This window comes from Glycine max, chromosome 10, assembly GCF_000004515.6.
Source record: "Glycine max cultivar Williams 82 chromosome 10, Glycine_max_v4.0, whole genome shotgun sequence".
NCBI classification, from domain to species: Eukaryota; Viridiplantae; Streptophyta; class Magnoliopsida; order Fabales; family Fabaceae; genus Glycine; species Glycine max.
Genome location: NC_038246.2, coordinates 22,485,957 through 22,508,713, shown reverse-complemented (window position 1 = coordinate 22,508,713; position 22,757 = coordinate 22,485,957). Strand labels below are relative to the sequence as shown.

General features: G+C 36.2%; 1 protein-coding gene across 3 annotated transcripts; it reads left to right on the top strand.

The window, feature by feature from the left end:
• Positions 1-7,136: 7,136 nt before the first annotated feature.
• On the top strand, positions 7,137-12,202 carry LOC102663379 (uncharacterized). Of its 3 annotated transcripts, XM_041006128.1 has the most exons (3): positions 7,137-7,993; positions 11,234-11,449; positions 11,673-12,193. In XM_041006128.1, exons 1-2 carry the CDS (start codon positions 7,560-7,562, stop codon positions 11,406-11,408), a joined length of 609 nt encoding a protein of 202 aa, XP_040862062.1. In that variant the 5' UTR covers positions 7,137-7,559; the 3' UTR covers positions 11,409-11,449; positions 11,673-12,193. The 3 variants fall into 3 exon arrangements, with proteins under 3 accessions (XP_040862062.1, XP_014618580.1, XP_006588972.1); XM_014763094.3 differs by having other exon boundaries at positions 11,234-12,202; XM_006588909.4 differs by lacking the exons at positions 11,234-11,449; positions 11,673-12,193 and adding an exon at positions 8,070-8,308 and having other exon boundaries at positions 7,428-7,993.
• Positions 12,203-22,757: the final 10,555 nt, after the last annotated feature.

The window sequence follows — 22,757 nt, the reverse complement described above, 5'->3', positions numbered from 1 at the left end:
CTTTATTAGCAAACAGTCGTCTAAACCTTGGAATGATAGGAAGATACCATAACACCTTTGTTGGAGGGCCTTCCTTTGTGCTCTCATCACTACTACGTTCATCATCCTTCACTTTGTACCATGATACCCTACACTTAGGGCATTTATGCATTTCTTCAAACTCATCTATGTACAATATGCAATCATTAGGACATGCATGAATTTTTTGATACTTCATACCCATCGGACACAGTATGTTCTTTGCCTCATAGTAACTTTTTGGCAATGTGTTTTATTCTGGAAGCATACCATGCACTACCTTAAGCAATTATGTGAAGCTTTTATCACTCCATTCATATATGGCTTTCACATTAACCTGACTTAACATGGTTGACAATAGTGTCAATGACTTCTTGCACTCTGGATACAAAGGTTTCTTCAAATCACTTTCCAATGTATCATACAAAGAGGCATATGCTTGTTGAAAAGACTATTTTCCAAGATCATGAATCATGTTCTAATCAATCTCCCATTTCTACATCAACCTACTCAGTTTGGGACCCCTTTTGCATGTCTGTTAATTCTCCATGTCATATCCATATTGTATAATTCTTTTTAATCCCATCACAAAGAAGATGGTCCCATATGTTGTCTACTACTTATCATCTCCCATTCAAATAGTTAATACAAGGACATAAATATTTCCTATCCTCAATCTAGTTGAGTTTTTTCCAAGGAAAATTCCAAGAACTGTTCAAGCCCATTCTCATACGTAAGGCTCATGCGATTTGCATTCATCCAACTTTGATCCATCTTTCCTCTTCTGTGAGTTGCTTAAAGTTATTCCATGCATGAAGATCTTACGTTTTTTTCATTAAAGGCGTGGTCGTATCCTATTTAGGAAGACATTTTTTATACTTGATTCATACGCATAGGTTAACTATTTTTTCTTAGATTTGATGAAATTTCAGCAGCATTTCTCATTGATCTCCAAGTGTACGACATGAAAGTGCTGACATCAATTCCACCACAACAAAGTATGCACCCGAAGAACAAAGCGAAATGCACTATACCGAAATTTCATCAGATCTAAGAAAAGAGACTTAACCTATATGAATCTAGTATAAAAAATGATTATTCCCACACTGTCCAAACAGACAATTGAAGATTCAATACAAAGATTAATCCAAACTGCCTGTATTAATCATTGTATTAAATCTCAAACGGGAAACTAAGGTTCACTCATAATGAACTTACTTGTATATAAAACAACAATCATTAATCATATAAACAAGTTATAAAAACATTCGTAAGAAAAAAGAGCCTGAAAAGTGTATGAAAGACATTCTTACCTAAAAAGAGGATCACTAACAATATCAATGAATATGGTGATGATGATGCAAACAGGAAAAGAAAAAGACCCTACAAATTAAATCATATCAATACATCTAGTTAAGCCAAAGATACACCAATCAAGTACAACTAGTACTACATTTAACAATCCATGAAACTACTCAACACCCAATCTAAAAAAGGTTGTTGCTTCTTAGGTGCTACCATTTTGGATACATGGGCCATTGCACCTGTTGCCTTAGGAGCAACAAGAGTGGGCGATGGACGATGTGGTGCCGGAGAAGCCTTGGACAAAGGTGCGTTCATCTTATTTTTGGTTTTCTTTTCAGCTTGAGAGATGTCTGCGTCCACCCTGTCTTCTTCCTCAACATCTTTCTCCCAAATTGCATCCGGTTGATCATCTCACCCAGTGTTGAGTCCAAACTTTTGGTGAAGTTCAGAGAGAATGAAATCATCAACCTGAGGAGTCTGCTGGAAGGAGCCATCATCAACCAGCTTCATGTTCGAGATATTTTCTTGGCTAAAGGCTTTTTGTTTGGGCAAAAATAGCTAGTCAAAATAGATTCTATCTTGTACATCCTCGGGTGTCTCGTACAAGAACTTTCTAATGACTCCATGGGCTTCAAAGACACTAGTGAGAATGACACTGTGGTAGATGTCCTTCTTGATGCTTTTGTCCTTCACGACTTTGGTTGTAAAGCAATTAAAAAGAATCTAAAGGGCAAGTCAAAGGGAGTGCCTTCCATCAAATGGTACAAAATGAACTTGTGGGCATTTGATAGGAAGTCTTTTGAGCCTTGTTTATGAATAATGGCCTTGTTGATGATTTGCTGAAAAATCTTTGCCATGCTCAGTGCCATATTTCCTTGGCATGTTGGCCCAGTTAGGTCCCCATAGGGACTGCCCAATGTGGTCTTCAGGTTCATCGCCCCAATTGTTTATGAACTTCGTGCCTGTTGCAACCTACCCTTCGGCGGGGGGGCGAGGCGAGATAAAAAGTGTTCGTCTCCAAAGGAGAAAATGAGCAGAGTTTCCACCAATGTTTATTCGAGGAAAACGTTAAAAAAAATCAAAATGAGGTTTGTGAATTTTGAAAATAAGGGTTCGGGAGTTGTTTACGCACGGGGAAGGTATTAGCACCCCATGCACCCGTCACTAGGGACAATAACCTTTAATCGAGTGTGCAAAACATGACTTAAAAATTATGTATTTTCCCTTTTTATGTTTATTATTTTTTTGGGGTTGACAAGGGTGTTGTCCTTGCTCCTATGTATCCTTAGGTGCGATGAGGAATTCAGACCTACGTAGTTCTTTAAGTCTAAAAGTTTAGGTGTTACATTGGTTTTATGTTTTTTGAAAGATTGATTTTAATTATGAACAAAAGTCGTTTAAGGTGTTGGACCTTGAAATGATGTTTTAAACTTTGAAAAAAGTGAGGAGAATCGTTAAGGCGTTGGACCTTGAAATGACCTCAAGTGATGTTTGATGAAAAGCAGAGAGAATTGTTAAGGCATTGGACCTTGAAACGATCTCAAGCGATATTTGATGAAATGAAGAAGTTTATGAGTTGTTTTATTTTGATTTTGCTTATTAACCTTCAATCTTTTTTAAAGATAACTTGCGACACTAATGATCGGTTAAAATTTACTTTACAAGAAGAAAATAGGATTTCTAATGCTAGAAGAAGGAGATGATGATGTACAAAACAAAAGAGGACCCCTATGGGTGCCTAGATCGCATTCAAATCCTTAAAACAAAAACTAATCGGATGGTGAACGAACGAAGAATGATATAGAAGTTGATTACAGTCGCAATTCAGTAGTGCCTCTGCCTCATTTTTCTCTTCTTTCTTCTTCTTCTCCTTGATTTCTCTCAATGTTGGACCTTGAAACCCCTTTACTCAGCCTCCCTCATGCCTATTTATAGCAAAAGATGGCATTATGGGTCATGGCAGCTCACCCAGGCAAGCTGTTGCTTCATCTTGAAGTAACCTTGCTCGCCCAGGCGAGCTGGTTACTTCACCCCTAAGCTATTTGGGGGGCTAGGCGAGCCAGAGGCTAGCCTGGGCGAGCCAGGGCCCAGAAAAATTCTTGAAATGACCTTTTTGCCCCTCCCCTTGGGTATTTTCCGCATCCTGATCAAAACATTGAATGATCATCTATTTCGCACTGTAACTGACATTCAACACCGTAAGTCGACTAGCAAGAATCAAAAGATCAACGAACGATAGTCCCCGAACGAAATTAGGGTATGACAGTGCCTCTATGCTCACAGCCAATAACTTGAGCGATGGTCTCTACTAACAACTTCATAGTGATGCCAAGAACTTAGCCAGCAAAATAGCCTTCAATGACCTTATTACAGTAGACCTTGGTTGTTCTCCAGAACTCGCAGATGAGTTCAGGCACCACCACCTTGGGGTCCTTGAAGAAATGGTGGATGTCACACGGCATGAGCTGGGCCTTGATGACATATCCAACATTCTACAAGGATTCAATATTGAAAAAGTGTTTGATATGAACTTTGGGCTCTTTGTCTTTCAAGGTGACTTCTACAACAATAATGGACACTGGTGCAGGTTGGACGATTTGTACAGCTTCACCAGGGGAACCATCCTCAAAAGAAGCAGATGGTGGTTGCTCCTAAAGTTAGGTTCAACTTGGGTGGCTTAGGTTTGGTTATGCTTCTTGGCCATTGCTAGGGTTTTTGGAAGTTTATGAGAATAGGAGAAGTTTTGGGTGTAGAAAGGTTTCTGTGAGAGAGAGAATGTGGAAGGTTTGCAGAGGGTTTGATAGTGAAAGGTCGAAAGGATTTATGATGGTGACAGTTAAGTGTTTAGGGTGAAGAAAGAAAACATAGGGGAAGCTGAAACAAAGTGGGCTTTTTCAAAAAAAGATCTGACCCGCTTTAGGTGACTCAACACAAAAACACGTAAAATGATGCATTTCACTAACCTGTGTCCAAGGTCACAATCCATATGTTGGATGCATGTGTGTAGTGCACATATAAGCTCATTGGATGATAGGTCCTTTGTATGCTTAATGATGTATTGAATCTTAACACATGGATTTGAAACTTCATTCCTCAAGAATCATGCCAAGCCTTTCTCTTAATGAGATTAGGCTATCTTTAGTAAGGGGTTTTGTAAATAAATTGACAAGTAGATCTTTTGTGGATACAAATTGTAATTCCACAATACCCTTCTGAACTTGATCCCATATGAAATGATATTTTATTTCTATGTGTTTAGCATGTGAATGCACGATGTGATTTTTAGAAAGATCTATGGAAGTATTAGTATTGTAGAGGATAGGAATGCTACTCTAAAACAAGTTGTAGTACTCAAGATGATGTTTGATTCACAAGAGTTAAGAACAACAACTTGCATTTTGTGACATTCATTTGACATTTTAGTTAAATTTAGGCCTTGTTTTGAATCAAATTATCTTTAAATTCAATTTTTACTTTGTCTTAGGTAGAATTGTATGTTTTAGTTATTTTTAATGAATTTTTTTAATGAAAAATAGGTCATTCTACCAGAGCTCTAAAGGCCTGAAATCAACGAAAAGTTCTGGAAGGAGAAATTTCAAAAATTAAAGATAAAAGCTAGGAAAATCAAGAGTAAGATATTTTTCAAGGATAAATTAGATGAAGAAAAAGATAATTACTTGAATTAATTAGAGATATTATTTGTTTGTAATTTCTTGTGATTGTCTCCTTAATTAAACCTAGTTACAATTCTATAAATAGGAGGCTAGGCATTTATTGTAATGGAGTAGAAGTTCCAAGCAGTTCTTAGAATTATATTTTAAACTTCCACCTACTAGACGCCCCCATTATTCCATTAGACACTCTAGGTTTCATTGCATTATTTTTATGAGTGAAATTCCTTCCTCCTAGGAGAGGAAAGGATGAACCTTGTTTCACTTTAATTTTATCAATTCAATACTTCATCTTGTGATGAGAATCCAAAAACTATCCAAATACAGGGATCTATGACCAAGAGTAGGACCAAACAGACAGTGGATACCCTTCAACAAATGGTAGCAGACACACTTAACAAGGTCCAAGTGGAGAAGGATGAAGGCCCAGAGGTAGAGGCACTACCAAGACTATTAATTGTTTTTGAAGGCCCAGACTAATTTGAAGGTCCATGCCAAATATGTTCTTTTTTTTTTTCATTTTTTTCATTTTAATTTTGGCCCAAACTATTTTGAAGGCCCATGTCTATTTCTATTTTTTCATTCAGATACACTATATGTATGAATTTCGTTTTCAATAGAAGGACTTTTGGCATTTGATAAAATTTTGTGAGAACTTCTCTTTGGGTTCCTCGCTGAACCAATCTCGGACTTATCAAGGTAATCCTTATGGCGTCTACTCTAACTTATCTTCCCTCTTTGGAAGTGACGTCAACCCAAAACTTTGTGATCTGTATCAAGCGATCTGCTCCTAGTAAGGATCACATCATCTTGAGTTCTTTATTTCTTTACGTACTTAATGTTTTTATTTGATTGGTCATCTTATAGATGAATTCAGGAATTGACTTGCGTTTTGGTGAGCCTTGGTGAAACCCGAACATGAATCAAGTACTTAATTAGGATTATCTCTAGGGATAGAATAATCTTGGTTAAGCCTCATCATTCAAGTCCAAACCTAGACATTTATTCATCAAGATTAGCGTCACCATTCAAGTCTAGTATTTCAATCTTTACTTAATTACTTTATTGTCATTTAATTTTTATTACAATTTATTTTATGTTATTTATTTCGAGATACCACAAAACAAAAATATAAAAACATAGTTCTTAGTTAAATAATTACATGAAATCCCTCATTTATTCCTTTGGGAGATGACCTTAACAAGTTTTCGACGACATTGTCAGGAAATAAATGAATTTTTATTTTTATTTGATTAAGAACTTGTAAATGTTTGTAAATAAACTAGCAAATAATTGTAAATAGGTATAGATAATTGTAGATAGATTTTATTAGGAGTAAATAGATTAGTAAAAAATAATTAGAGTAAATAGATTAGTAAAAAATAATTAGAGTAAATAGAGTAGTTGTATATATCTTTTAGATTAGATTTAGGTAGTTAGTTATAAATTAGATTTTAGTAGATGGTAAATATCTTTGATCTAGGTAGTTAGTAAAAATTCTGAAATTGAAAATTTAAATAACATCTACCATATTTTTTAATATTTGATTGATATCTCACTCCTATTTGAAATTTTAAATTTAGTTTTACCTTGTAAATATATTATCTAATTGATTGTAATTTTCAAGATTTTTTAAGTATTTACTAACATATCTTTTATAATTATCTCATCCAATTATCTTGTAAATATTTTTAGAATTTAATTTTTCGTTCCCCTTAATCATCTTTGTTTCAGTGTCTTTAATAAGAATTGATTAAAATGTAATTTTTATCTCCCTAATTTTTAAAATTTAATATTTTAGTCTTCTCATTTTTTAAATGAGACATTTTGTCTCCACTTTTTAAAAATTCTATGATTTTAGTCTCTTTCTTATTTTAGACTTGAATATGTACCTTTTTAATTATTTCTTTTTAATAAATTAAGTTTTTTAGTAATTAAATAATTAAAAAAAAATTGTCATGTAGATAATAAATAAATATATGTTTGTCAACGCTTACTAAGTACATAGATCAACGTTTGAAATTGATCACAAATACTAAAATTGTATATTTTTTAAAAGTGAAAAATAAAATATCTCCATTAAAAAAATGAGGGATTAAAATCATAAAATTTTTAAAAATAAAAGATAAAATATCTCAATTCAGCAATAAAAAAAATTAAAATAACATAGATTGGATCTAGTTATAAGAATAATAGAATACTTGATTAATAAATAACTCACTTTTTAAAAAATATGAAAAGGAAAGTTATATTTTATTATTTAATGACTTATAGGTTAACTTGAGCAGAAGTTGACACAAGATTATTCAGGTTAACCAATAGTTTTAAATTTGGGTCCACTAAACTATGCTTATTAAAAAAAAAAAAAAAAAGTCCACACAGATAGTAACCCTTGCAAAAAAGTAGCGACACTAACTATATTAGTCCGTGATGTACTGGCATGTAGATCGAACGAAGTGGATTAACGTATTTAATTTCAATTTTGTATTTTCACCCACATTTCCTTCCTTGCATTTGCATTTCCTCAAGTCCCAGAATTTTTGGATGTGAGAAAAGAACACAGCGATGACTAATACGATTGTAGGGTTGAAACCCTCACTCTCACTCTCACTCTCAATTCCTCTTTCTCACTCTTTCCCATTCTCTTCTCCCCTTTCTCTCAAACCCCACCCTCTCTTTCTCTCCCCCAAACCACACCCATTTCTCAAATTCGCAAACAACAACAACAACAATGAATTGAGGGAACAGGGTAACACACAGCAACAACAGCAGCAAAAAAAACCACCCAATGGTTCCAAAGAAGAAGAAGAAGAAGAAAAGGTTAACGATTGGAGCAATCAAAGACGAACCATTTTGGGGTTCAATTGGAGGACCCTTTTGGACCCTGACCCCGACAACGTCCTTGCACTTGGATTAACCGGTATTCTCACTTGGGCAAGCGTGCAAGTCCTCTGGCAGCTCTTGTTCATCTCCTTGGCCATTCTCACTGCTGCCATCAAGTACTCTTTCATAGCTGCCCTTCTTGTTTTCATTCTCATTGTCCTTCTTTGAATGTTATTTTTTTTTTATCCGTAGGAATTGAATATGGTGCCGGGTAGTTTACAACATTCACACATCCTTCACAACCAATTGAGCTAGACTCCTTTGGTTCTTTGAAGGGTTTAATTTAATTTCTGTTGACGGTCTACTGGTCACAATTCATGGTAGATATATGACTTTTAAAATAGTTATCGGAAAAAAAAAGTTAGACAAATTTATCATATATGGGGATTTGTGATTTGACGACAATGTAAAATTGGTTTATACTGTGTGTACATAGAGTGTTTACTTTTCTTTGAATTGCTTCTTAGTTCCTCTTCTTCGTGGGGTCTACCGATATTGGATAATGAAATTTTTGGTTTTTTATTTTTTGCATATATATATATATATATCGACCCCACCTAGTGGGATAAGGCGTTGTTGTTGTTTATATATATATATATATATATATTTGTAATTGTGGGTTGAGGGTGTTTTTAGATTTTGTATATCGGTTATGGTGTTTGATAGGATAATAATCATGAAAATTCTGATTATATCTGAATAAACTGAATTGAACCTTTATTTGATCACTAACAATATTCTTAGTAGTTTATTTCTATGACTCGTTGTAATCATTATACATTAGCATTTTTTTTCTTCGTTCCATAAATGCATACATTTGTAATTGTGGGTTGGGGGTGTTTTTTGATTTTGTTTACAAGTGATGTTGTCTGATATGGTGACGTTTGTGTGTAAAATGATGGAGAATTTGTTTACCACTTATGGTGATTGATAGGATGATACTCGTGTAATGTGATTGAGAATTGATTAGTATGGCGTATCATAGCTGCTGTTATCCTTCTTTGAATTGCTTCTAGTTCTTCTTGACCATCATCTTCACCAATCACCACCAATGGACACTGCAATTTTGATTTTTTTTTTTTTTTTTGCATATATTTGTAATTGTGGGTTGGGGGGGTTGTTTGGTTTTGTTTAGTGGTTATGGTGTTTGATATGATGATGTTAGTGTGTAATATGATGGAAACTTGATTAGTTGGGTATAGCATAACTGCTATTGTTGTTGTGGGTGTTCTCATTATTAATTTGTCATCCTGCATTCTTTGAATTGCTTCTAGTTCCTCTTCATCATCACCTCCACCACCAATGGACATCCTTCTCTCGTTTTTTTTTCTTCCTTTTTTTACCAGTTATGGTGTTTGTCATGATGATGTTTGTGTGTAATGTGATGAAGAATTGATTAGTCGGGTTTAACATAGCTGCTATTGTTCTTTTGGGTGTTTTCATTATTAATTTGAAATTTGTAGTTACCCTTCTCTGAATAGCTTCTGGCTTGTTTATAGAATGCTTTCTTTATGTTGTGTTTATGTATGTGGGTTGGAATTGTTAGTTTTTGTTTTAATTAGTTATGCAGCTTTTTAGAATGATGTTGATACTTTATATGTAATGAAGAGTTGATTAATTTTGCATAGCTTTCGCTTTTCTTTTTGTTTTCTATTTTCATCATCCTTCTCTAATTTATTCTTGCCTTCATCATTCCATTGGCCAACGCTATTTTTTTTTCTCTGGAACTTTGATTTGTTTTTGTTTGTCAGTTATGTCATTCAATAGAAACAACTTCATATTTAGTTCTTCTATTTTTTGGTTCAGTTTCTTTTTGTTCCTTTTCATTTTGTCGTGCTTTTCTCTGTATATTGAAAACCCTATTGTTTTAGAAGTTTGTATGAATGGATTTTTAAGTATTGGATGTTTTTTTCAGAAGATCCTCCTGATGAAAATAAGAACCTTCCAGAATCTAGATAGATAATGTCATGGTTTTTAACTATTGAAATTGCTCTTCTGTTTTTTTTTTTTTTTTTTTTTTTCTGGATCATTTCGTGTTGAGAAAGTAAAGCAATTCCATGAAGAAATGAAATGGAGCAGATTGTTCTGTTGGATGGTTATACTTGGTATAATTTGCTTCCAATTTGTAGTTTGTCAGAATGAATGGACTTTAAGTGCAATTTCTTATTGATATTTGCTGAACCATGAAAGTATGAATGGCAATGAAAAGTGCCTCATCATCTTATTTGAGCTTTTTCATTGCAATACTGGATAAGCCTGTAATAAACAATTGTGCCTGATTGTGGAGCATCACACTTGTGCCAAATGTACTGAAAAAGTTTGCTATTCTCCTTGCCCCCTGATATGAACCTCGTCATCCCCAGTCCCATTGCAGCTTCATTATCTTTGGATTACACAGTATACGATTCTTTGTCATTTTTAGTTTTTTTTTTTCTGGACAATGTTTTTTGAATTTTCCCTGTTTGGTGTTTGTTAGATACTTTAATAAAATGTCTTTATCTATTTAATCATTCTATTTCTATTTCTCTGCAAACCTGTATTTTATAAGTAAAACAAACTAGATGAACCTACTTGATTGGTAACTGGCTACATGGCTAGGATTTAGGGTGCGGATTAGACAATTAAACAGTTCCAAGGATGAATCATTGATAACTCTTAAGATTCGGGAATTTTCATGTTAAAATAGAAGGAAAATTAACAAAAAGGTTGTTTTTCTTTGTGCCTTGCTAAGATTAACACCGGTAAAATGAAAGTATCAACTGCTAGGATAGGTTTTAATTCAAGTTTCATGGCATTCCACTGGAAGTTTTTTGTTGTTACCCCCATGCAGTCTTTCATTGCTGCTCTTATTTGCAATCAGATTACACTTTCCTAATGCAACTTTCTTTTCTTTTCTCTCATACTTTCTTTGAAACTGCTGTCTTGTTTTGTTCCCCATTATGTTATTTGAAATGAAGTTTGTATGCAATGAAGAATTGTTTTTGCAAAGGTTCCTTTATTCTTGTGACTTTTTTTCTGCATATAATGATAAAACTGGGATTTATTATTTTTTTTAATGGCTTTTAAATGTTGGATGGTTATTGTCCAAATTAGCTGAGGTTATGCAAGAGAGTTATGGGGGCTAAAAGCACCTATGGACCTATTTATAGGCTGGGGAATGAATCCTGGTTGTACTTGGGGCCAAAACTCTGGTGTACCAGTAAAACATATGGTCCATTATGGACCATGTCTTGTGACTGGTTATAGAAGATTGTTTCTGTTTTTTTTTTCCTTTTATTTTTGTCAGCCTTTATTTTTCATATTAAACAATGACCTTGTTACCCTTGGACTGAGTTCAGTGATCTCATCTCCTGCAGCCTACCGACAATTTACTGCCGTGCACTGTCGCTTCTGGCGACGTCATTTTTATTTTTCTTGCTTCTGCTTCTTCTCCCTTCTCCCTCATCTCAGCCACCATCTTCATGGCCACTGAGATCTGTGGATTTCCAAAGTGGGACCTCTCTCAAAGCGCAGTCTCCAACACCACAATAGAATCCGAGAATTAACTTTGTAAATCATGACTCAAATTAAATGTAAGCTTAACATAAAGATTCTAATTAAATCAACCCACACTTATAATCTAGCACTGATCTTGAACCCTAATAAGTCATTATTCCAATTTCCACATCCCAAAATCGTAATTTTTAAGCTATTTAAATAATGCAAATTTAATCTGCAACAAAAGCTAAACCTAGATTTTTCATTATTAAGAATTGAGAATTGGAACACAATCTGATGCTCATCTTCATAGTCTAGTCATCGGGCTTGTGGAGGAGAGAGATGGTGTGGGCGCGTAAGACCTTGCTGAATGCCACGCTTTGTAGTTCGTGAAATCTTCGAAGGGACTTATGTAGTGGTTGTCGATTTGGTTTGTGAGAGTGAGTGCTTGAGAATCAGAGATTGAAAATTCCGAGACCATAGCGATGCTGATGAATGAAGACTCGACGAAAATTGACGCCAGAGGAGTTACACGAATCTTGCTAAAGATAACCAAAAATAGTTCGCATTGGTGAAGCATAAAGGAAGAAGCAAGCAAATCTCAATGGCAGAGGTGAGCAGCAAGCATATCTCACAATAGCAATAATGAGCGACACACAACAAGAGTTTTTTTTTTTTTTAATTGAGCCATGGCCTTAGTTTTGGTATAAAAGAAGAGGGTGGGGGGCTACAGAAGTCATGGCCCCCCAATGTTTTTAAACTTTGATAATATCATATATAAAATTATTTTCTGCTCTCGTCTTCTTAATTCTCTAAGTTCTCTTTATATGAACATATTTTAGTGAAAAATTTCTTCATTTTTTACTTCTCTATTTGACAATTATATTTAGTTTCTCATATACTCTTCTAGCTTCAGTAAGATTGCAAATTTTTTTCATTGTTGTTCTTCCTAGTTGAGTTTCTTTTACTACACTTCTAACATTTTCATCTTGAATTTTTTTATCCTACATGGATTTTTTATTTGTCTAAACATCTAGTTATAATTATTGGCTGCGTAATTGCATCCCAAATGTATGTTCTTTCTTTTTAATGTGTATTAAATGTTTTTACATTGCATTCCATTATTGTGAACATTCTTTTTTCTTTTTCAATTTTTTTGTTGTACTCTTGTTAACTTTCTTTCATATTAACTAGATTATTATGATAGTGATAGGATCGGACATCCCACTCAAAATCCCGCATGTGCTAAGTTTTGTTATAAATACTTTCCTATTTATAAGGTATAATGACCTAATTCATTAAGATTAAGAAAAGTGATTAGTATAGTTTATAGCAATGCATTTGTCCTATTTTTTTTCCCATTGAAATCATGATTGTCATTAGTACTAATCACTCTCTTAATAAGTGTTTGATATATAGTATGATTGATTAAAGATATTTTATTTTAAAAACAATTAATACAAGAAATTTTAAGGATTGGATGTTGTAAAAAAGAACAAACATCACTCTTGATTTGAGTTCTATAAATAGGGATGGAGGGAGTTATAAAATACTTAAAAATAACTTAGTACTTTTCATAAAATGATTAACTTATAGAAAAATTAGTTTTGAACAAATAAAACAATTGGTTGATTTTAGTAATATTTTTTTAGATTTATAGTTTCTATTTTTTTAATGAAACAATTATATTTAGTTAACTTATCTAAGCATTTATCATGCGTAGTTTAACTATATATTTTCTAATAATTTTTCATGTGTGACTCGAGTATTTATTTTTGAAATATTTTAAATAATATGCTTGGCTACAATGTAATTTTATTTTCACTTAATTTAAATGATTTTTTCTACTTTCTTTACCTTTTGCTACCTGTCTATGGATGCATATGTGTTGGTTGCACTTGTTGATTATTATATCTCTTATGCTTAACACAATTTCATGCCCCTAAAATTTTAATAAGTCATTATTTTTTTATATTGGTTCTCTTTATATAAAAATTCTTGCTCCGTGCCATATATATATTGACAAGAAAAGGTAGAAATTGCCTTATACATTACCTGTCACCGGCAAGAATTATATTCTCTAATCTTCGAATGGCATGCGAAGGGAGGTGCAATGCCAACCTTCAAAACATTCAACAAGAAAACAACCATGATCCACAATACCCTACATCTTCTACACCAAATAAGAAGACAAAAAGAAACCAAGAAAATGCAAAAAAAGAAGGAATGCAAGAAAAGAGAAACCAATGACGACGATGATGATGAGTTGCGAGAAGCCTTTAGTTCCATGTATGACAAAAGGTAAGGATTTACGATGAATCAAATGAATGCCGCATGAGGGTGAGAGACAAAGTTAAGGCTTAAAACTTTGTGCCTCACCCTCAAGCCTCATTCTTTTGATTTTCTCGTAAGCGGTGGTAGTGGTGATAACAATAGTTGTGGTGGCTGTGGATCTAATGGTGGTGGTGATGGAAGTAGTAGTAGCAACACTGACAACAATAATGATAATGACTATAACAACAATGGTAAATGGTGATTGTAACGACTCTTGAAGAAATAAAGTTTTAGAGAGAATGAGAAATTTTATATAATATGAAGTCGTGGAATACAACATGTTTACCCATATATATTCACATAGATTGCTATCTAAAAGTCATTTAAAAGATAATTATTCCACAAGTTTAACTAATTATATATTAAATAAAAATAAAAAGATAAATTGAAATCATATCTAATCACAATCAATACTCCTTGTTGAGCTGAAACATATATAGCTTGTGAAACGTCTTGTTTCACAAACATAATATAATATTAATAACTTTTTTGTTTAAAACTATGTTTGTGTGCCTCATTGTTGGAAGGGGTTGGATGGTTTTGAAACAATAAAGAAAGAAGAGTAGGGAGAATGAGAGGAAGATGAAGATGGAGTGAAAAGGGTTACAAGGAAAGGGAGGGCTCAGGGTGGGGGTGGGGGGAGAACGTTGCCCAAAGAGGGGGTCATAATTGGACCAATCGTTGACCCAATCAAGGTATCAGGTTGATCAGTTAATGATTCAGTAATTGAAATGTATGAATCAATTTAAGTATATGTATTAATTTGTTACAAGTTCAATAATTAATCATGAAAGTTTGGTGGTAAAGTGATTCACTAAATAAATTTTAGGTCTCTTGCTCAATTAGTGTACTGTTGTTAAGGTCACTGAGAAAATTTTCTAAAAGTTGAGAGTCAATTTCTTATTTGTTATTTCTCGACAAAGACTATATGCAATATATAATGTAAGACAACTGAAAAATATATTTTCGAGTGCAAAAAGGATGTGTATTGATAGACATTCAAAAGTATTCTTAAAGAAAGAAAAAATATACTTCGACCGTACCTCCATTGAAGGATGAAAGGGCCAAGCAAAGTCATATAATTAAATTGATAAATGGTAGTAGTTATGGGTGCGGTTATTGTAAGATATGTAATTTTACTAATTTGTGAATAAGTGATTGAATAATTAAAAAAAATTAATTTAATTTCAATGCTAAAATATTAATTCAGAATTCATGGTTATGTTTTGTGTGCATTTTTATGAAGATTTTTGTAGAAATTCAACCTATTTGGCTATTGGTAGGGTAGAAATACACTATGAAATAGCTGATAGATAAAGTTAAAGCCTGAGAATTTACTTTTAATTTAAATATTTCCTATGCATTGTACTAGATTAGTCTAAATCAAATCATGTTCCTTATGTTGGTATGTGCTGGTTGAAATATCTCCTTGGGAGAGACCAAAAATCAAATTTTACAAAAACTTCATTAAAGTTTCTACCTATTTTGTTATTTCCATCACACTCATTTCTCTTTATATTCGCGTGGATCATATCAGCACACTCTCTCTTTGGATTAGATCAGGACACACATACACACACACACACTCTCTCTCTCTCTCTCTCTCTCTCTCTCTCTTTCTATCCATTTCACTCATTTCCAAACTCAAAGTGTAGAGAGAAGAAGGAAGAAGGGTAAGTTGAAAACTCTAGATTGCGCTTCCACTTTCTCTTGAATCTTTCCATTTTCTCTTGATTCCTGCTATTTCCTTTTCATCTTAACACCTCAAGTGACTCTTTATTCTCAGTTCTAAACTTCCATGTTTCCATTTTCTCATGGTTAGTTGAGGTTAAGTGAAGGAGAAGCCAAAAAGAGGCCATTTCCACCATTTGCTAGTTGCTAGTTTGAGTTGGCTAAGGAGAAACCTGTAAGGAAAGATACCTTATGTGTGTTAAAGGCTCTTGATGTTGTTGATGGTGATTTGTTGATTCATACATGCATGAGTCAACTACTTCAACAGTGTTGTTGTAGTATGAGTTGCGCTTTGATAGTTTCAGTTGTGTTGACATGTACACACGTAAGTTAGGGGTTGCTTGGTGGGATCCCAAACCTAGTGTGGGAAAGGTTGGTGGAGGATGGACTTCCTTGGGGATGGATGATAACTGATGTGGATAAGTAGATTATGTAATTAAAACATATAAGAATTAGCAATATTCTCCCTTTTTTTGTTGCTTCTTTTAGTGTGAATCATTGAAATTTCGACATCTCTGAGTTTTTGTGTAGTAGCTGCCTTAAAATGATAATTCATACTATTTTGATGGTTTTTATTTCACAGATATACATGCAAGGGATAGAGAGAGAAGTTGAAGCTTGATGATTCACGCTCAGCGCGCTAGGCTCGCTTAGCGAGCAGTTGTCGCTTAGTGGGAGGGTTTTCGCTTAGCGCGAAGAAGCAACATAGAGAACCTATAGCCAGGTGAAGGGGTACTTAGCACACATGGGGTGCTTAGCGCCTACTTACTCGCGCTCAACGCAAAGATGCACTTAGTGCGTAGTCACGAAATCTCAAACTCAAGAAGTGTTTTTAAGCGAAAAAGGGGGGGGGGGGGGGAGAAAGGGAGTTCATTTAGAAAAGGATAAAAGACCTAAAGCTTGAGCTAGAGGAATGAGACAATCATTGGGAACCCATTCTCTTCCACCGATTCACCTTCATTCCTTATCCCTTCACCTTTTGCATCCCTTTGTACATTTGAGCCCTTCATGACCATGAAGGGCTAAACAACCCATTGTTGGGGAGCTTTCCACCAAACTCTCTTGATGTAAAGACTCTTACTATCTATTTAATATTATTGCTAGTTTCATTGTTCCTTCCTGTGTTTATTTCCATGTACTTGGTTTGATCATGCATTTATATGCTATGTTAGGGTTTAAGCATTGGGAAATGTAGTTAATCCTTAGATCTTGGAAGAGCATCTAAAATGCTTCATTGCTAGGGATAGTGTGAGGTAGTTTAGTCAAATTGTACGTCTCTATTAATCATGCAGTTCAACTATTTTTTTTTCCCTTGAGGGATTAAGAAAGAACCTAGAGGAATTAGGCTCTTTTGTGTGAGGAATCACGGTTAGAGTACCTTCACGGATGTAGGTGATAACTAGAGTATTATTAAATAGAGAAAAACTAACCCAATTACATCAAGAGAAGTTTAGATAGGGAGCCCTTAACATAAACAACTCTCGCATTCGCTTTTCATAATCAACATCATTGTTTGTTTTCTTTACTCAGTTTTAGTCTAAAATCACATCATTGTCTAATTTGCAACCAAAAATGATTTACGTAGCATCTCTCCAATTTATTCATTAATTGCACACAAATTGAATACACACTAGTTTGAGCACAAATAAAATTCATGTGGAAACGATACTCGGTTTGACCGTTTTAAAATACTACTCTGGCAAATTGATGCACTTGCCAATTAGCTAACAAATTTTTGGCACCATTGCCGGAAAGAAATCAATTGTTGATTGGGCTTAGTGACATCAAGGCGTTGAGCGCGCAAAGCCAGGCCACTAAGCGCGATCATGGCGCTGAGCCACACCATGCCCCTACATCTTCCACCATTCAATTGGCCGAGCGCATCCAAAATGGCTAAGCGTGCTACTTAGTCTCACTAAGCGTGCAGGTGCTCGCTAAGCAAAAGTTACAGACCAATCCCAACTGCAGAACTCGCTAAGCCTGCCGATTAAACACTGAGCCCAAGACCCTCTTGGGTTGGGTATTTCACAAATTAGGCTTAGCGAGCACACCGCTAAGCCAGATGCCCTCGCTAAGCACGTAGCCCTTTAATGTTATTATTGTTGTCAGACTGTGTGCTAAGCGTGCAATCCATAACTGTAGGCAGTTTCGTAAACATCCTTAAACCCCCAACCCTCCCCATTCCTCCCACTTCACCCTTTCTTCCCTACTCCCTCCACTTCTTTCTTTCTCTCCTGCATTACCTCATCTTCATGCATTTTCTTTACACATCTTCTCCTCTTCGTGGCATACTATCTATGTAAGCATAGTTCTTAGGCTACTTTCCTTCTCTTGAGTTTAGCATTCATGTTTGCATCTGTGCATTATATTTCTTGCATTTTTTGCTTTGCACTTAGTTTGTTTTCTATTTTGTTCACCTAGGCCTTGTAGTTTTGTTGTTGTCTTCATGGGGACTATTATTCTCTAGCTTGGTTTCGAACCGCTAAGCCTACCTTCATGGCTTAGCGAGCTCGTGCCTTTCGAGCCTTACAAAAAGTCATTTTCAGAGTTCATGATTTTTCTTGTGTTTTATCTAGGTTTTTGATGAAGTCACTAAGCCTGACTTGTGCGCTTAGCGAGTTCATGCCTTTCTGAGAATTTTTGGTGGGTTTTGATGAACTCGCTAAGCCTGACCTATGCGCTTAGCGAGTTCATGTCATTTTCTTAACATTTTCTGGGTTTTTGATGAACTCGTTAAGCCTGACCCATATGCTTAGCGAGTTCATGAATTTTCGTCATATTTTCTGGGCTTTTGGATGAACTTGCTAAGCCTGACCCTTGCGCTTAATGAGTTCTTTTGTGTGTTCATAGTCCCTAGGTTCTGTGTGTTTCATGCCTGAGCTTAGCGCACCTGGTCGCGCTGAGCCCCAATGCCTTTTCGTGTCTCATACCTTGGCTTAGCGCATGAGTGGCGCTAAGCCCATCAGGCTTTTCAGCTCCACTACGCAGGCTTAGCACATTCATTCACGCTAAGCCTTGTTATGTTTTCAATGCTGCCAGTTGTGTCAGGCTTAGCACGCCCTACGCGCTCAACCAATCACCCTTTCACTTCCAGGCTAAGCGTGCCATTCGCGCTAAGCCCAAATCTCTCTCTGGTTGGTCCCAGGCTTAGCGCGCCTTCTATGCTAAGTCCAATTTCTTCTCTATTTCCTATTTGTGCTTAGCGCGCCATGCTTGCTCAACCCAATTACCTCTCTGTCTTGAATTAGGCTTAGCGCCCTAGTGGCGCTAAGCCACCTCTTCTCCTGGTTCCATAGGGCACTAAGCGTGACACTTGTGGCTTAGTGCCTTCATCCCTTATTGTGCATTGGCGCTAAGTGCAACACTCACGACTTAGCGCCTTCATCCTTTCTGTGCATTGGTGCTAAGTGTGGCCCTCGCCGCTTAGCACCCCCTTTCTGTTAGTTGCCTCCTTCCTTTATTTCTTTTCCTTTCTCTGATCCTTTTCATGCTCTGATGCTCTTGTTTTGGTTCTATTTTCTCATGTTGTTTTGCAGATGGCATCCAAGAAGAAGCGTGCTTCTTCCTCTTGCCCTCAAGAATCCTATGACTCCTCTCATTTTGTGTCTGAGGAGGCATGGGACCGATACCAGACCAATGTTCATCTCTGGAACATCTTACCAAAGAGGAACATTGAGCTAGCTTACTTAAACTATGATGAGTTCTTGCATAAGTTGGTGCGTCGCCATTGGCATCGCCATCTCACCTACCAGATGGAGAACCGCATCGACGTGGCGTTGGTCAAAGAATTTTACACCAACTTGTATGACCCTGAGGACCTCTCCCCTAGGCAATGTAAGGTCAGAGGGAAACTGATTCGATTTGATGCCACCACTCTTAATTCTTTTTTGGAGACACCGGTGGCTCTTTAGGCGACGGAGCGTTACCCGGAGTACTCCTGCTACTGCCATACCTACCCCAACCACTAGGCTATAACGGCCAAGCTGTGCATTCCAGGGCGAGGATTTGTGATGAATGCTGAGGGCCCCCCTAGAAGCTACTGAGGAAGGATTTGACTACCTTGGCTCAGACCTGGAGTGTCCTCTCTTACTCCAAGCTTGCCCCCACCTTCCATACCTCAGACCTTAACATGGATCGAGCTAGGTTGGTCTATGGACTTGTCATAAAGATGAACATGGATGTTGGCACCATGATCTCTTCTCAGATCTCTCAGATAGACCAATCCAACTCCTCGAGGTTGGGCTTTTCGACTCTAATCATAGCTCTTTGTGAAGCCCGGGGGGTTGTCTCTAACTTTCTCACCTTCGAGTCCCTCAGCCTGACCATTAATCTGGCCTACATTCACAAGAATTGCTGGAACCCCGCTGATCCATCTATCACTTTTTTGAGGTCTCGCAAGGCCAGGACTACGACTCTAGCAGAGGCACCTCCAGTTGCTCCTCCACCTCCCAGGCCATCAGCGTCTTCCTTCTCCTCCACTCCACCGGACCAGCTCGTGCCCATGTTGCAGAGTATTCATGATGGCAGTGCCTAGTGATCCAGAGCATTCACCACCTCTCCCAGCAGTAGTTTGTCATTTCTCTGCAAGACTTCCTAAAGCAGGTGGCCTGGCTCGGAGTCCAGACTCCCCTTGTTGAGGGGGGCGAGGCTCCTGAGGCTCAGGACCCAGCTGATGGAGCTGATGCAGGTGCCCACTAATGTTGAGATGGATACAGATTATGTAGCTGACGTCACTGTAGCATAGGGAGTGGCCCTCACATGACTGAGTGGTAGGATCAAGACTTTATTTATTTCCTTTGCATTGCAGACATTTTAATTTCATTATGGTTTTGCAGTATTTATGATTCAATACTTTGTTTAGTTTTATAAGTCTGATAGTAGTGATGCGTGATAGACATTTTGGTCTGATTGATTAACGAAATTCCTTTTGTGCGATCTGTGGTTTGAATCAATTGCATGATCTGGGCGAACTGCAATGTGATATCCGTTTTCAGAAATTTTTGGCTTCAAGTGAGCGTGTTATTTTGATTGATAGAGTGTGAAAATGTTGCGCGTGAGTGAAATGGTTAGCTTGCATGACAATAAATTATGGAGTGGTAGACTAATTGCTTGTAAACCGGTGAGTTGTGTGAACCTTAACTGTGAAAAAATGACTGACTCTAAATTACTGATTTTGCATGAAGCTCTGAATGCTGAATAGATGCATGATGTGGAAATAATCAAGACCATGTTGCAAATTTTTTTTTAGCTACTAAGCCAAATATCCCCCCTGTATCAGGAAATGAAGGAACCCCTTGCACCTCTTTTTGATGCAATCCTACTCCCAAGGGCATTGGATAGAAGATTTCAAGAAGATTGGACTAGAGATGCAGGAAAAGGCCCTAGGGTTCTCATGAGCCTTAGGGTAGATTTTGGGCCATGGGCTAAGTATGAACCCACTTATCTTTGTAAATATTATAATAGGTTTTCCTTGTTTTGGGCCTTATATTTTGGCCATTTTTAAGTTTGTAGGGTGTTAGCCAAGTGGCCTCAATAACTTAAAAGGGGGGTGTGAATTAAGTTTCAAAATTTCCCACTAACAAACTTTTAACCCCTTTCTAAATGATAGGCTCAAAATGTAGAAGAACAAGCAACAATCAATTTAATAATGTTCTTTAAACATGCAAGACAAAATTGATTGCAATAACATAAATGAGATAAGGGAAGAGAGAAATGCAAACTCGATTTATACTGGTTCGACCACTTTCCGTGCCTACGTCCAGTCCTCAAGCAACCCACTTGAGATTTTCCACTATCTCTGTAAATCCTTTACAGACTTTGAACACACCTTGGGATCCCTCACCCTTGTGTTCAAAGATTCTCCAAGAGATAACTCGTCTCTTGATTACAATTCTCACAATCCAAGAGACAACCAGTCTCTTGATTACAACTGACTTTCTAAGATGAACAGAAAGATTTCTCTCCTTTAGAGTGGATAATACAAATTGAAGTTCCTATAGGAATTTCTCTCTTTTAGAGATGATAATACAATTTGAAGTTCCTAGATGAATTCTCAATAGATTTGTAAGTGTTTGCCCAAGAGTTGTTGAGAGAGAGCATTTGACAATTAAGTTCTCTTAGAATATCTGTCTCTTGCTTTTCAAAGTCAGACACACACACACACACACACACACACACACACACACACACACACACACACACACACACACACACACACACACACATATATATAGGCCCTTCGTGCCTTTTCAAAATGGTTTGAAGAGATGTGTCTTTTCAAAAAACTTTTTCTAAAATTCTTCACTGGTAATCGATTACAAGTTTCTGATAATCAATTACACAGTTATATTTTGAAGGGTCATGACTTTTCGAATTTAATTTCAAGAGTTTCATTGCTAGTAATTGATTACACATCAATGGTAATCAATTACAGCTTTTAAATTCAAATTTCAAAACTCTTCTAAAAGCAGATTTTTCAAAATTGTCTTCTGATAATCGATTAGACTGCGTATTAATTGATTACCAGAGCTGTGGATGTCTTGGAAACACTTTTTTTTGAGGCAAAAGCTTGATCTTGAATTAATCTTGAAGCAATGCTTATTTGTTGAAGCAACCTTGTATTAATCTTGAAGCAATGCTTAACCTTTGAATGTTGGTTGAAGTAATTTTGAAAGCTACCTTGTTTGATTATTCTTTGGCATCATCAAAATCATGTATTCATACATTCACATTCTCCCCCTTTTTGATGATGACAATCATTATCAAGTGAATTCTTTTTGGCATCATCAAAACCTGCATGATTCACATAGGGTACCATACAAATTAAGGTCACTCTACCCTACAAGTTAAGGGTACCCTAGTAGTATAGGGTTTTAGCCTTATATTTCAGGGCATTTTGAGTAGTCTTTGTAGTAGGGACTTTTTTGTATTTTTATATATTTTGGCATGGGGGTGAGCTTAGCTATTGGAGGGGTGTGAGTAGCCCCCTCTAGCTTCTCAAGGAAGCTTTCTTCCTTGTTTCCCAAGGAAGTTACCTTCCTTGCTTCTCAAAGAAGCTTCCCATTGTATTTTTATGTATTTTGGCATGGGGTGAGCTTAGCTATTGGAGGGGTGTGGATAGCCCCTCTCTAGCTTCTCAAGGAAGCTTTCTTCCTCTAGCTTCCCAAGGAAGCTACCTTCCTTGCTTCTCAAGGAAGTTTCCCATATGCTAGGCTATAAATAAAAACATGTGTAACACTTGTCATAACTTTGGTGAATGAAAAACTTTTGAGACTTACTTCAAAGTTCAACTTCTCTCCCTAATCTCCTTCAATTCCCACGCTTCTCTCTCTCATTTTC